The sequence below is a fragment of the Patiria miniata genome, unplaced genomic scaffold (genome assembly GCF_015706575.1).
Source record: "Patiria miniata isolate m_02_andy unplaced genomic scaffold, ASM1570657v1 HiC_scaffold_23, whole genome shotgun sequence".
Classification (NCBI taxonomy): domain Eukaryota; kingdom Metazoa; phylum Echinodermata; class Asteroidea; order Valvatida; family Asterinidae; genus Patiria; species Patiria miniata.
In genome coordinates, this window is record NW_024037062.1 from 3,444,824 (window position 1) to 3,460,724 (window position 15,901).

General features: G+C 38.0%; 1 protein-coding gene across 1 annotated transcript in view; it reads left to right on the plus strand.

Moving 5' to 3' along the window:
* LOC119731394 (EGF-like repeat and discoidin I-like domain-containing protein 3) overlaps positions 1–15,547 on the plus strand; it is a 52,298-nt gene extending 36,751 nt beyond the window's left edge. The window contains exons 4-6 of the mRNA XM_038204565.1: positions 10,649–10,783; positions 14,125–14,292; positions 15,537–15,547. Coding sequence (XP_038060493.1) covers positions 10,649–10,783; positions 14,125–14,292; positions 15,537–15,547 — 314 coding nt within the window. The remainder of the gene's footprint in view (positions 1–10,648; positions 10,784–14,124; positions 14,293–15,536) is intronic.
* The last annotated feature ends 354 nt before the right edge of the window (positions 15,548–15,901 follow it).

Below are 15,901 nucleotides of genomic sequence, written 5' to 3' on the forward strand. Positions count from 1 at the left end.
ACGTGGGCCCTTGGGGAGTCTTTCATCAAGAAACTGAACGGGCACTCGCAGCGGACGTCCGTGCCTACACCGAGCACAGACAGTATCCGTATCACACAATATGGACCCGTACGAGTTCACGTCGCGCAGGGCTAGCTACGTACGTAGGCGAGGCGGCCCGTTCACTCAAATGTACACTGCCACTATCCGGCGTTAAGGCTATTTACAAATGAAAAAATATAAAATTCTAGATGATAAATAATCGCTAAAATGATAATCAATAATCTCTGTAGTGTACACTGCCACTATCCGCCATTAGGGCTATTTACAAAAAAAAAACACCACTGCACTGCCACCTCCATCCGCCTTTATAGCTATTTACAGTAGAAACAAATATAATATTCTAGATAATAAATAATTACTCAAATGTACACTGTCACCATCCGCCACTGGGGCTATTTACCAAAAACAAACTAAAATCATCAAAATGTGCACTGCCACCTCCATCCGTCATTCGGGTTTTTTACAAAGGAAAAAAAACAATAAAATTCTAGATGATAAATAACCACTGAAATGCACACTGCCGCCTCCATCCGCCATTAGGGCTATTTACATTTTTTTTTTCTTTTTTTTTTAAATTTCATCTTTAGTGTTGTACATGTATGATTAAAGTGTTGCAATATAGCGGTCGAGTACTAATAGAGGGGGGTGGTAAAGTCCAATGTCAAAATATGAAGACGCCCATCTGGGAAATGGTTAACACCATCAATACAAGACTGTTGACACCAAAACTAATGCTGTATCTCTTAAATAACCCCTTGAAATTCCAAATTAACCCCAAAATGGCCCTTTTTCTGGCTATTTGAGTATTCTGCTGTTCATACCCTGACTAGTCATGTTGTAGTAACGATGAATAAAGACTTATTATTTCAAATTGGAAACATTCAGGCACAACAGCATATGGAAAGAACTCAGAAAGATGCTTAGCTTGAGGTGCTGCCTTGAAAGTTTAACCCCTGAAAGAGGCAACAGGAGCATTGCTTGGTGTGTTATACACATGCGTAATAAGGTGAATGACTTTACAAGACTCCGAATGTTATGGAGGTGGATTTCAAAGCAGGTCTTTTGCTTTTTTATGAATTTTTTTTATAAACATTCCTGTATTATTCGTGATTGCACTGATAAATAAGTAAGCTGATTCAATTAATATGTATGGAATTACTATGCCATCTTTAAGATGAAAAGACGGACATGGATGGACATTCTTGAATCATACTACATGTACTTTCTTTCTTATGATTAATCCATCTCTTGTTCCCTTATTCAATGTAGAATTGGTTTATTCAACACTAAAGCAACCTATTTTATTGATGAAATTGAGATGCGACTTGATACATGTTCATAACAAGGACACACATTTGTGATGAATTTCTGTTCCTGTTATAAAAATGTATGAAGTCTTGAAGATGTACATCCCTGTAGTTTAAAAATACCAACCGGTAGAGGTTGAATGTAAGATTGACCAGTGGAATCCTGAGAAATTTATCAAACTTGGTGGACAATGTTCTTACCAGGACATGGGATGTAGAAAGATGAAAAAGCATGACAGAGTACTTCATGTATCGACTTCTGTCTATGGTTCTCTTAAATGTCGCACTTTAGTTACCTTTTGTGTGGAACGACCCCTAGGCCTATGTTTTATACAATCATTTACATGTATATCTACATGTATGCCCCGACTGTCTGTGGTATTTAGTGATATTAGTGCATTAATAATGTTCATAATAATTATATTAATTTGTCAGTTATGTGCTCATCTATGAAAGTCTTACTGACTTCAGTGGTGTGTTCAATATAAACTATGTCAAAGCTATTAAATTGGGGGGAAAAACATTCATTTCGCAATAATACTCACTGTCCACTGTGCGTGCAGTGCGAATTTATTTTTTTTTGGATGGGGTGGGTTTTTTTCATGCTAGATACCCACTTCCTATTATACAAAATATCCCTCAAATGACCCAATGCATCACCTCTGAAGTGGGCACAATCATATTCCAACATTTTGATTTGCATCCCAATTATCACCCCGTTAGTACTAACGTAATAATTTATTCCAAGTTGCACTTGACCAAATATAGGTTTTCCCAGCCAATTTCACCAAGTTTTCGTTCAATTTAACGCCTGGCTAATTCGATTTAGATTGAAATTGAAAGATCGTGCAGATCGGCATTCGACAATCAAAAAGAATCCTTCAATTTCACTATCCGAGCATTCTATCGCCTTGTAGCTTCACTCGTCCCTATCAAAGACGCATTCATATTAAAATTATCGTGTTGTTCATTCAATGTCGTCTAAACCATTAGTAAGGGGTTGATTGGGCAATCGTTTTCATTAATGGGCAAACATGTTTTTCATTTTGTCAAACATCTTTTAAGACTTCATACGTGTCCGTATTCCTTAGCGTAAATCATATTTGATGACTTCAAACCGTAGATTGACTTTCCTTCTTAATGAAAGGGTATGTGCAAGGAATTTTTCACATGAAATCTTTTTGTGCAACTCTGTGAAATGTAAGAAAACTACACATTTGACAACACTTTTTGGGTTAATCTTATTGCAAATGTCCACTTCTTTAAACATTTAAAAGTTTCCATGTTTTTCCGGACTAATGCTGTTACTGTGATGTCATTTCAGGAAGACACTCAGTTTAGGGTTTTTCTTTCAAATTATTCATCCAAATTTGCTAATTGAAAACATTTGTGGGAAAGGGTTGGTCATTGGCTTACTGCCATGTACTGACACATCATATAATCACCAAATTAAAGAATTTTATGACAGCAAAATATTCTAGCAACTTTTTTTGCTGAAATAGCCGTGTTTTCTAATGAATATGAAACTTTGCATTAGCATAAAAACGGAGAAGGCACCAAAAACACCCATCAAAATGAAAAATAAAACTTGCAAATAAGGTTAAATGTGACACAAAGATGTATTTTCAAGGTTTGCATTGAAATCTTTGCATGGGCCCTGTGAATATGGTAAGTGTTCGGTCAGACATACGCAAGAAAACATTTAAGAAATAACGCAAGAGAAGTGTTCCCGACGGTACAACCATTGCCAAACATGCGTCACGTGTCCCGATGTCTTACGCGTCAAGAAATCGTCAACGTAAAAAAGCCCCTTGATCAAACGTTTTAACAAGTAGAAAAGATCAACAGTGAAAAAAGAAATTATCTTAGTCCCTTTCAATTCATTATTTCGTTGCATCTTCTTTCCCTCATATCAGTTGATTTGTAACATTGTAAATTTTACAGTCATCAAGATTTTTTTGTGGGGGGGGGGGTAGAAATGAACCTCGGAGAAAAATAGGAAAACAAATTGATTAAAAATCTTACTGATTTAATGACCAAACGATGAAAGCGATTGCCCATAAACGAATAAGAAACGAAAAGCATGGTTATACGTTATAAGCGCACAGATGTTCGCTAATTTGAATGCGTCAATCGTCAAAAACGGGTTGCAAAGACTTTATTTAAGATTGCTACAAGTTAAGTCTTGAATGCACCAAAACGAAATAGGCTGCTCGAAAACGAAAACGAACATTCACAGCAAAATCTTGGCTGCCTAAAAATGAAATTGAATGAACCCCAAACGAAAAAGAAACCGCAATTGGACCACATGTGCAAAACTCACGCGAAATTGAATGGCTGATAATGAAACTGATTAGAAAAATTCGGAAATTCGCCGGTAAAACCTATATTAAAGTAATCAGTTTATGAAATGTCTGAAAGATGCATATCTTTGCACTGATAATGTCTTTCACTCAGATTCGAGAAGTATCATTTTAGTAAAAAAAACTATAATATGATTTACGCTGAGATAACTAAGAATTTTATAGGAATACAGATATGCAGGAAGTTAAGATATGCTTGACAAAATGTTAAATATTATGTTTGCTCATTAATGAAAATAAATGTCCGATCAACCCTTACTGTTGGTTCAGACGAAATTCAAAGAACAAGACGATACTTTCAGATTATTTTATTCTTTTTGATTGTCGAATGACGTTATGCGTGATCTTTTCATTTTAATCTAAAATGAATTAACCATAGGTGTTAAATCGAATGAAACATATATTATAGGTTTTCCCGAATTTTTCTAATCAGTTTCATTATCAGCCATTCAATTTCGCGTGAGTTTTGCACATGTGGTCCAATTGGGGTTTCTTTTTCACTTGGGGTTCATTCAATTTCATTTTTAGGCAGCCAAGATTTTGCTGTGAATGTTCGATTTCGTTTTCGGGCAGCCCATTTCGTTTTGGTGCATTCAAGACTTAACTTGTAGCAGTCTAAATTTAAGTCTTTGCAACCTTTTGACGGTTGACGCATTCAAATTAGCGAACATCTGTGCGCTTATAACATATAATGCTTTTCGTTTCTTTCGTTTATGGGCAATCACTTTCATCGTTTTGTCATTTAAATTAGTAAGATTTTTTAAACGATATTTTTTCCTATTTTTCTCCGAGGTTCATTTCCCCCCAAAAATCTTGGCGACTGTAAAATTTACAATGTTACAAATCAACTAATATGAAGGAAACAAGATGCAACGAAATAATAAATTAAAAGGGATTAAGATAATTTCTTTTTCAGTGTTGATCTTTTCTATATACTTGTTTAAACGTTTGATCAAGGGGCTTTTTTACGTTGACGATTTCTTGACGTGCAAGACATCGGGACACGTATGTTTGGGAATGTTGTACCGTTGGGAACACTTCTCTTGCGTTATTTCTTAAATGTTTTCTTGCGTATGTCTGACCGAACACTTACTGTATTCACAGGGCCCATGCAAAATTTTTACTGCAAACCTTAAAAATACATCTTTGCGTCACACTTAACCATATTTGCAAGTTTTATTTTCCCTTTTTGAGGGGTGTTTTGGTGCCCTTCTTGTTTTTATGCTAATACAAAGTTTCATATTCATTAGAAAACATGTGATGGCATTCCAAGCAAGATTAATGTGACACGGTTATTTCAGCAAAAACAAAGTTGGTAGAATTTTGGATATTTTACTGTCATAACTTTTTTTTTTTTTTGGTGATTATATGATGTGTCAGTACATGGCAGTAAGCCAATGACAGAACACTTTCCCACAAAAGTTTTCAATTAGCAAATTTGGGATGAATAATTTGAAAGAAAAAACCTAAACTGAACAGTGTCTTCCTGAAATGACATCACAGTAGTGACAGCGTTATGCCGGGAAAGCATGGAAACTTTTAAATGCTTAAAGAAGTGCACATTTGAAATAAGATTAACCCAAAAAGTGTTGCCAAATGTGTAGTTTTCTTACATTTCACAGAGTTGCGTCAAAGAATTCCTGAGAAATATTCATTGCACATACCTTTTAATTAAGAAAGAAAGTCAATCTTCGGTTTGAAGTCATCAAATATGATTTAGACTTTTAAGACTTCATACGGACACGTATGACGTCTTAAAAGATGTTTGACAAAATGTAACATATGTTTGCCCATTAATGAAAACGAATGCCCTATCGATCCCTTACTAATGGTTTAGACGGAATTGAATGAAAAACGCGATACTTTTAATATGAATGCATCTTTGATAGGGACGAGTGAAGCTAAAAGGCGATAGAATGCTCGGATAGTGAAATTGAATGATTCTTTTTGATTGTCAAATGTCGATCTGCGTGTTCTTTCAATTTCAATCTAAATCGAATGAGCCAGGCGTTAAATTGAATGAAAACTTGGTGAAATTGGCCGGGAAAACCTTTAATATGATTGTGTATTTTGTTCATTGTTTATTTTGTTAAATATGATAATTTGGTAATGTGATTCCTGATGACGTCAAAATGACGTGCCCTCTGTATCAGGGTTGATTTTCGTTCCACGTCTCAAGTTCCTGCTGAAAACAGATTGAAGAAAAGTCGCTGAGAATGACGGTCCGGGAAAAAGAAAGAAAAGCTCGTACGATTCTAAATCGGTGGCATTTTTAATGATGATTGTGCACTTAAATGCAAGGCCAGTAGAATCAGAATTACAAGAGACTGACTGAGACCTCATAGTGTGTACATCCATGTACATCTTCCTGATCCGAAAGTAACAGGGAGCAATGATATTTGGAAGAAGTAAAAAATGTTCAAACGATATGAGACAGGGAGGCACTGATAGAGGGGGTAATTCAGTCGTTCGTTAATGAGTATGAAGACAATCATTGGATCAATGCCTTTTAAAGTATGAAGAAGTCAGCCAAGAATAGGCCCTCCTTTTCAATAAAGGTTTTCTCGGAGAAATTCCGATTTGTTCAAATCAGTTTCATAATCAGCCATTAAATATTGCGTGAATTTTGCACATGTGGTCAAATTGGCAGTAAGCCATCGACCACAAATGTTTTCAATTAGCAGATTTTGGATGAATAATTTGAAAGAAAAAACCCTAAACTAAGCAGTGTGTTAGGCTTCCTAACGGGCAAACATGTTTCACATTTTGTCAAACATCTTTTAAGACTTCATACGTGTCCGTATTCCTTAGCGCAAATCATATATTTGATGACTTCAAACCGTAGATTGACTTTCTTTCTTAAAGGGTATGTGCAATGAATTTTTTCTCAGGAATTCTTTTTGCGCAACTCTGTGAAATGTAAGAAAACTACACATTTGACAACACTTTTTTGGTTAATCTTATTGCAAAGGTGCACTTCTTTAAGCATTTAAAAGTTTCCATGTTTTTCCGGACTAACGCTGTTACTGTGATGTCATTTCAGGAAGACACTGTTCAGTTTAGGTTTTTTTCTTTCAAATTATTCATCCTAAATTTGCTAATTGAAAACATTTGTGGGAAAGGGTTGGTCATTGGCTTACTGCCATGTACTGACACAACATATAATCACCAAATAAAAGAAATTTATGACAGCAAAATATCCAAAATTCTAGCAATTTTTTTGCTGAAATAGCCGTGTAACATTAATCATGCTCGGAATACCATCACAGGTTTTCTAATGAATATGAAACTTTGCATTAGCATAAAAACGGAGAAGGCACCAAAAACGCCCCTCAAAATGGAAAATAAAACTTGCAAATAAGGTTAAATGTGACACAAAGATGTATTGCATTGAAAACTTTGCATGGGCCCTATGAATATGGTAAGTGTTCGGTCAGACATACGCAAGAAAACATTCAAGAAATAACGCAAGAGAAGATTTCCCGATGGTACAACCATTTCCAAACATATTACGTGTTCCGATGTCTTGCACGTCAAGAAATCATCAACGTAACAAAACCCCTTGATCAAACGTTTCAACAAGTAGAAAAGATCAACAAGGAAAAAGAAATTATCTTAGTCCCTTTCAATTAATTATTTCGTTGCATCTTGTTTCCCTCAAGTAACTTTGTAAAATTTACAGTCGTCAAGATTGGTTTTTTTTTTAGGAGGGGGGAATGAACCTCGGAGAAAAATAGGAAAAAATGTCGATTAAAAATTCTTTTAATTTAAATGACCAAACGATGAAAGCGATTGCCCATAAACGAATAAGAAACGAAAACTGGCATGGTTATACGTTATAAGCGCACAGATGTTCGCTAATTTGAATGCGTCAACCGTCAAAAGGTTGCAAAGACTTAATTTAAGACTGCTACAAGTTAAGTCTTGAATGCACCAAAGCGAAATAGGCTGCCCTAAAACGAAAACGAACATTCACAGCAAAATTTTGGCTGTCTAAAAATGAAATTGAATGAACCCCAAATAAAAAAGAAACCCCAATTGGACCAGGTGTGCAAAACTCGCGCGAAATTGAATGGCTGATAATGAAACTGATTAGAAAAATTCGGAAATTCGCTGGGAAAACCTATATTCAAACTCGTCCATCAACATCCATTTAGTGCACTTCCAATGTTTAATTTTGTCTTTTGTCAGACAATTTCTAATTCAGTTCATACAAGCAAATTAAAACAATGATTACACGTTTTCGTCCCGGAGTATTCGATCTCGTCTCGTCTACGCAAAACCTTAGCTTGTTATTCAGAATCAAATTCGTCTAATTGATTTATATAAGACGAATTCGATCTCTGAATGCTACCATTCGGAAACAGCTTAGATGAATTGACCTGTAATGTCGAATATTCTCGACCCAGTGACTAAAGAGGGTGACCAAACTTTGAAATTGAATGGTAAATGACTAATTTAAGTGGTTTTCTTTAAGCATGTGAAATTTTTCTCGGACGAAATTGAATGTTAGAGTTGATGAAATTGAATGAAAATGTTTTTAAATAGCCGGGAAAACCTATAGTTTCTTAGACCGTAACATTGCCAAGGCCTTTTTGTAATATTTTATCCTCTCATCAATTTGATCATAAAGTAAGACTCGTTCATTTATGATGCAGTTACTCCGGGAGAATACACAAAAGAGGCACAACCATTAATTGCTAGCCTTCTACCTCGTCTTCTTGCCCAAATGTCAATTAGGCATCGATAAAAATAAATAAATTTAGTCAAATTATCCATGACATTTCAATTGTGTAGTTCACTGAAAAGCAGAGCCAACATAAAAAAAAACCTGAAAGCGGATTACTCCATGAACTTTTTTTTTCATCACAGAGTTTTGGTAACCCTTGGGGTAACCCACCGGATACGCACCAATGGCGGCGATTTCTAGTCAGGATTTGGAGGGCACAGCTGCGTCGACAGACGAATCTCCGGGGGGGGGGGGGGGGAGGGAGGGGAGATTGCCAAGTAGGCATATTAATGGTTCGAGCTTAGTGGTAGCCCGCTAGCCAAATGCGAGTAAATACAGCGGCGGGCTAGTCAAAGCACTTGTTACATTACAGTGTAATAATTCGTTTGTCTTGTTAATGACCAATACTTTTATAGGGAGATATTTCAAGGGGGAATTAACTTAAATTATGTGGTATAGTTTAATGTTTGTAATGTAAAGTTGAATGTATTTTAATATTTTGAGCACAAAAACCACGACACCTTCTATTGTATGCCACTGTATATAAATGGCAATCAACCAAATCAATCAATCAATCAATCAATCAGAACTATTAAAGTCCCCCTGGCGAGTCATAATTATTGAAATAAGGCATGCAACTTTCTCGTGTATTCGTGGATTTTAGCGTTTTTAATGGAAATTGCGGCCTGAAATCCCCGAAAATGTCATGTTTTGGATTGATTAATACTTATCCTATTTCAAAGGTCTGGTTGAAAGGGAACTATAGGTTTTCCCGGCGAATTTCCGAATTTTTCTAATCAGTTTCAATATCAGCCATTCAATTTCGCGTGAGTTTTGCACATGTGGTCCAATTAGGGTTTCTTTTTCATTTGGGTTTCATTCAATTTCATTTTTAGGCAGCCAAGATTTTGCTGTGAATGTTCGTTTTCGTTTTCGGGCAGCCTATTTCGTTTTGGTGCATTCAAGACTTAACTCGTAGCAGTCTGAAATTAAGTCTTTGCAATATTTTGACGGTTGACGCATTCAAATTAGCGAACATCTGTGCGCTTATAACGTATAACCATGCTTTTCGTTTCCTATTCGCTTATGGGCAATCGCTTTCATCGTTTGGTCATTTAAATTAGTAAGATCTTTTAATCGATATTTTTTCCTATTTTTCTCCGAGGTTCATTCCCCCACTCAAAGAATCTCGTTTTATTATCTTAATCAACTGCTTATTTTTCTCGGTTAAACGACTTTTTTATCTGGTTTAAACGACTTATTTATCTTATAAATGAATAATTTGTCTCTCGTTCAAACGAGCCTAGGCGCACTATTAAAGTGAAATTCGCGCTACTAAGGTGTTCCCCATCTGCCCTCTCACATCTCGCATCTGGTGTGGATGACCTGACCTTTGTGTCGCAAGTTGTAATATGCAAATTTGGGACAATTATCATCTCGACTCATGCAAACGCAATTGGCATTTAGGAAGGAGACGAGGCAGGCATGAGGTTACAATCAAGTAAAAGCTTTATGTGGCCTCTCTGGGCTCCCTTACGTTTTGTACTAAATAAATGTAGTCGGGCACCATATGCAGACGTTGTTGTAATTTTGTAATTGTGCGTCTGGCAGCCAGACTGAGGGAGTGATGGTCATGTATCTGGAACATGTAAACGCTTTTTAATTAGCGCAATTAGCAGACTAATGACCAGCGTGGCAGCTCATGCACAATGTCGATATCGCTGTAGTGTGTGGTCCTACGTTACCGTTTTCTCTGACTTTTGTCTTGACTATCCAAATTTCGTGTATTTAGTATTTTTGACACGTCCGGGATGTTTTTCTTTATCTGTTGACATAGCTTCTTGAAGTAAAACAATCACACCACCAATATGATATGAGAGATCAAACTAAAGAAAATAGTATAGACAAAAATACATAATTTTGAAGTTAATCGTGTGCTACTTCATTCAACTTGTTTTGTGATCATGAATGCACCCGCCATCAGTAGTACCGATCGATAATAACGCGGCAGCGACATGCAAATGGGGGGACTCAAATGCGTCCCTGTAACGGCGGGCAAGATAGAGGGCTCCCTTTCATAATTTTAATTGACATTGGAAGCACTCTGGGTTGCGGAAAAAGACCCATTACTATTTTCTTTTTCTTTTTTATTAAAATGGGATTCGGTACAAAACCTGTTCTCGAAACAATCGCACATTTTTCCTCAGATGACGTTTCTTGCTCTGTGGAGGGACCTCTCGGGATGGAAGATGGTCGCATCCGGGATGAACGCATCACAGCTTCGTCTTTTTGGCGAAACCTCGCTAGCCACGCCCCATCCAGGGCCAGGCTTAATACTCAAGGTAAGCATTTGTATTTCAGACTAACCACGTTATACTTCGTACAGCCATTTCAAAGGAAAGACAGTTGTTTAACCCTAAAAGGGCCGGGCGGAATCCGCCCCCCCCCTCAACTTTTTCCGCGATAGCCTTGAAAAAAGAATGTCGCGACCCGAGCTGTTCGTCTGACTTTTTAGCTACGAGCCTTGCCCATCTTTTGATACCAAAAACATTTTAAAAAAATTCCGAAGCAAACTGAATTTCCCCATAAACGTAGTGTACACAGAGCATTCGTGCATATGAATAATTAATTAGCCATAATTCCAAAATCCTTTGACCTATAGTCATGAAATTTCTTGGGTATGTTCATGGTAAGTGCATGTACTGAGTTTCAAAAATTTTCGTCACTCGATGGCCGACATCTTAGGGGGCTGAGAGATGGTCCAAATAACCTGGCCCTTTTAGGGTTTAAGGGATATTATACGGCCTGAAATTCACGAAATTATTATGTTGTTAGGGATGTTTCTTTTTACTATTTCAAATGTATGGTTGAAAGGAAACTAACCTAATGTCTTACCGTTCTTGAGAAAAGACGGATGAACAGTTGTTTACATCGCACGCGGTGGACTGCTGTGGCATACATATACGCATTTCCCGCCGTTTCCATTCAATGTACAGTTCAAGTCGTGTGTGTCACAATACACAAAGTACCAACACAAATGTTGTTTCTCGCACGTCCGCATTATACAATACACTGTGTCATGCCAGATTCACAACTAGCACTCAACAGCTCTATTTTTGAGACTCACTATTTTGACACCCAAAATTAGTTGTCGCATGGTTCACGCAAGAATCACACAAAAATAACCAGTTTTAAATGATGGTTGTGTAGACGTTTATGTCTTACTATTAAATGCTCTTTCCATTTAATATAATTTCATTAAAATACGTTTTGTAGCCCAATTGAGCGCATTCGCAATGTCCCTTCAGTTGCACAATTCACTGCTCGATTTGTGGTTGATTCGTAGTAACCAAATCCATTACGACTGTGCACTAAAAAAACGTGCGGACGTCAATAGTCGAACGATATCGGCAAAATGTCATCAGGAAGTTATATGGGTCAAGGGTCCCTGCTGCGCATTGTGATGCGTGCAGCTATCGTACGCGTAACCAGCAATACGACCGACCACCAAAGCGGTCCTGAAGAGCCGACGATACCATGGGCGTCGCTGCAGGGGGGTGGAGGTGTCACAACCCCCATTAGACATTTTTGTCGGTGAAATCATGGTGCTGTCGGCCAAAAAAGTGAAGAATAGAGAAAGACGTAAAAGAAAGAGAGAAGAAGAAAATATTGAGAGTGTAAATAATAGACACCGTTGCTCAAAACCCTGCGAAGCTAACATCCGGTTCTGAATTCCTTGGCAAAAACAAATTGTACATTGTGTCAAGACTGTCATGTCGGCACGAGCTGCCGCGCGAGCTCGCTTCATATATACGGCGGTTGACAGCTACGGCTAAGTGACGACTCACAACCATGATGGATCAAGCTAAAGTTAAAGAAGGCAAAACTCGAAAGAGTGTAGAGCTTCAGTTTGATGTAATGTTTGTGATGCAATACATCAACTTTGATGACCCCCACCCCCATCTCCCTAAACACGAGCCAGTACATTAAAAAAAAGTCTGCGGAAAGTGGCCAGGAAATGCTTCAGATTGCACCACAAAGCATAAAATCCAGACCTTTTAGGCTGGCCCTGGACCCCCCGCACACATAAAAAAAGTCAGCAGAAAGTGGCTAGGAAATGTTTCAGATTGCACCACAGAGCACACAATCCAGAACTTTTAGGTGGGCCCCGGACCCCACGCCTTCAGGGCTTCGCGCTCTCCGCTCGCATATAACAGAAATTCACTTTAGGATTTAAGGTATATTCCATCATTTGTAATTTGTGCATTATGTTTGTTTGAAGCCACAAAAGTGCTCAAAATCTAAAGAAGGGTGATGAAGTTTCAGCTCAGCTGTATATTTCGAGAAAAACAGCATTTTAGGATCTCGATTTCAAATCAAAAGTTGCTGAATTCATGTTTTGAATGGGCCTGAATTCAGCATCCGGCGAGACATCGTGCCCGCGGCGTGCGCATCGTGTCAACGCTTGCGCGCGCTTCGCTGAATATAAAAACGAACTACTACGGAAATTTCTAACGGTGCTTCTTAAAACGCACCGTTGGAAGGGCATTCCTTCGTTGATTTTTTCAAAATGACAGCTTGCCAGAAAGAATAATTTCACAGGGAGTTTAGTCCCCTTGCTATCTTTCAACCAAGAATGTTTTTTCAACAATAATTAGGTCTGTCACTTTTTGGATAGCTGCAAATGATGGACTATAGCTTTAAAGACCCCCCCCCCCCCGACTGGGATCAGGGATCGGGCCTGCACAAGGTATGCTTACGTGGGCGTGTACACGCCAGCAGCGTATCCAGCTTTTGATTTGGGGGGGGGGGGGGGGCAACTGCACATCAGCGCCGAAATGTAGACATGTTTTTTTTCTTCGGACACTTGCCCTCCGTAAAATCAAAAAGCGGGGGGAGGGGGGGGGGGTCTGGTATCCATCTTCCAAATGGGGGCACTCTTCAAAACTGACCATTATTATGCATACTACATATCAAATGAAGATTTTCACGGCTCATTTTAATGGTTGTTGAATGGGCCAAGAAAAAGTCTCCGGTTTCTGGTATGGAGCTTGCCCAAAAAGTGGTGCGGCGATATTTATGGGAGACCAGAGAGGCCACATAAAGTTTATTCTCGATCATAACCCCATCTAAAAACACGTTAAAATTGTGCAGCAGCAGGATTCCTGTCAAACCAGTGAGTTTGGCGGTTTTGAGACATCATCTTTCATTGAAAAAAAAAACCTTTTTCATTTTGCCGACGCGCATGGCTACGGCGACGCGCGCGCATACCAGAAACCGGATACTTTTTTTTTGCCCTTAGTGGGATTGATGTCAGAGGAACTCTTTAAACATAACTGAAAATTTATTCCATTCAGAGCAATCAACATAATAAACCATTATAATACATGATGTGGGGAATTAGAAATGGATTTAATTAAGGGATCTTTTGGGGCGGAAATTATCAATTATTTTGTGTGACGGTCCGTCGGCAAATTTCATGATGACACCCCCCCCCCTTTCAAAATGGTCTAGCGACGCCCGTGGACGATACGCTAGTAAACTTAGTCTAGCGTTGGGTCAGACAAAGATTATTGGCAAAGATTATTCAACATACCTCGAAGTCCAAATTTGAGCCAGATTCCTGCAATATGGCTAAATCGTTGAATGCAGTAAGAAATGTTAGGTTTTTTTTGTTGTACAGGATACGCTGCAGCATGGTGTAATGATGAAACTACTGATGACATCAGTCCGTGGATACAGGTTCACTTCGATGGCACAGTCACCATCACTGGTCTGATCACCCAGGGGCGTGGAGACAGCCCATGCGACCAATGGGTGACGGAGTACCAAGTGACGTACAGCGAAGACGGTCAGTCCTGGAATAACGTGACTGATGCAGACGGCACACCAATAAAGGTATATAGTCAGGTTGCATACGGTTGGAATCGTGACCGACTGGTGCAAAGCACCAAACTTGGCAGATAGATTATTATAGCCCTAAAGAAGATATTTAGAAGGGGTGCCCACCTGAAATTCTTTTGGGAAGAGTGCCTAATTTGCATATTAAAGCGTTAATGAGTGCAACTTTAGAGTATAATATAGGTTTTCCCGGCCAATTTCACCAAGTTTTCATTCAATTTAACGCCTGGCTCATTCGATTTAGATTGAAATTGAAAGATCACGAAGATCGGCATTCGACAATCAAAAAGAATCATTCAATTTCACTATCCGAGCAATCTATCGCCTTTTAGCTTCACTCGTCCCTATCAAAGATGCATTCATATTAAAAGTATCGCGTTGTTCATTCAATTTCGTCTAAACCAGCAGTAAAGGGTTGATCGGGCATTCGTTTCATTAATGGGAAAACATATTTCACATTTTGTCAAACATCTTTTAAGACTTCATACTTGTCCGTATTCCTTAGGGTATCATGAATTTTTCTCAGGAATTCTTTTTTTGTGCAACTCTTTACTACTGTGAAATGTAAGAAAACTACACATTTGACAACATTTTTGAGTTAATCTTATTGCAAAAGTGCACCTCTTTAACCCTAAAGGGACCGGGGCGGAATGGTCAAAATAAACAGCCCTTTTAGGGTTAAACATTTAAAAGTGTCCATGCTTTTCCGGACTACGTATGAGCGCCCTGTTACTGTCATGGCATTTCAGGAAGACACTGTTCAGTTTTAGGGGTTTTCTTTCAAATTATTTATCCTAAATTTGCTAATTGAAAACATTTGTGGGAAAGGGTTGCTCACTGGCTTACTGCCATGAAGGCACCAAAAAACATCCTTCAAAAATAAAAAATGAAACTTGCAAATATGGTTAAATTTGACACAAAGATGTATTTTCAAGGTTTGCATAGCAAACTAACTTTGCATGGGCCCTGTGAATACAGTAAGTGTTCGATTAGACATGCGCAAGAAATCATTTAAGAAATAACTCAAGAGAAATGTTCCCGATGGTACATCCATTGCAAAAATAGGTGTTCCGATGTCTTGCACGTCAAGAAATTGTCAATGTTTAAACAAGTAGAAAAGATAAACAGTCAAAAACAAATTATCTTAGTCCCTTCAATTAATTAATTCGTAATAACATATTGTTTCCCTTATAGGGCCGTATTAGTTAATTTGTAACATTGTAAGTTTTACAGTTATCAAGTTTTGGAGGGAAATGAACCTCGGAGAAAAATAGAAAATGTTTCGATTAATTTTCTTTACTAACTTAAATGACCAAACGATGAAAAGGATTGCCCATAAACGAATAAGAAACGAAAAGCATGGTTATACTTTACAAGCGCACAGATGTTCGCTAATTTGAATGCGTCAACCGTCAAAAGGTTGCAAAGACTTAATTTGAGACTGCTACAAGTTAAGTCTTGAATGCACCAAAACGAAAAAGGATGCCCGAAAATGAAAACGAACATTCAAAGCAAAATCTTGGCTGCCTAAAAATGAAATTGAACGAACCCAAAACGAA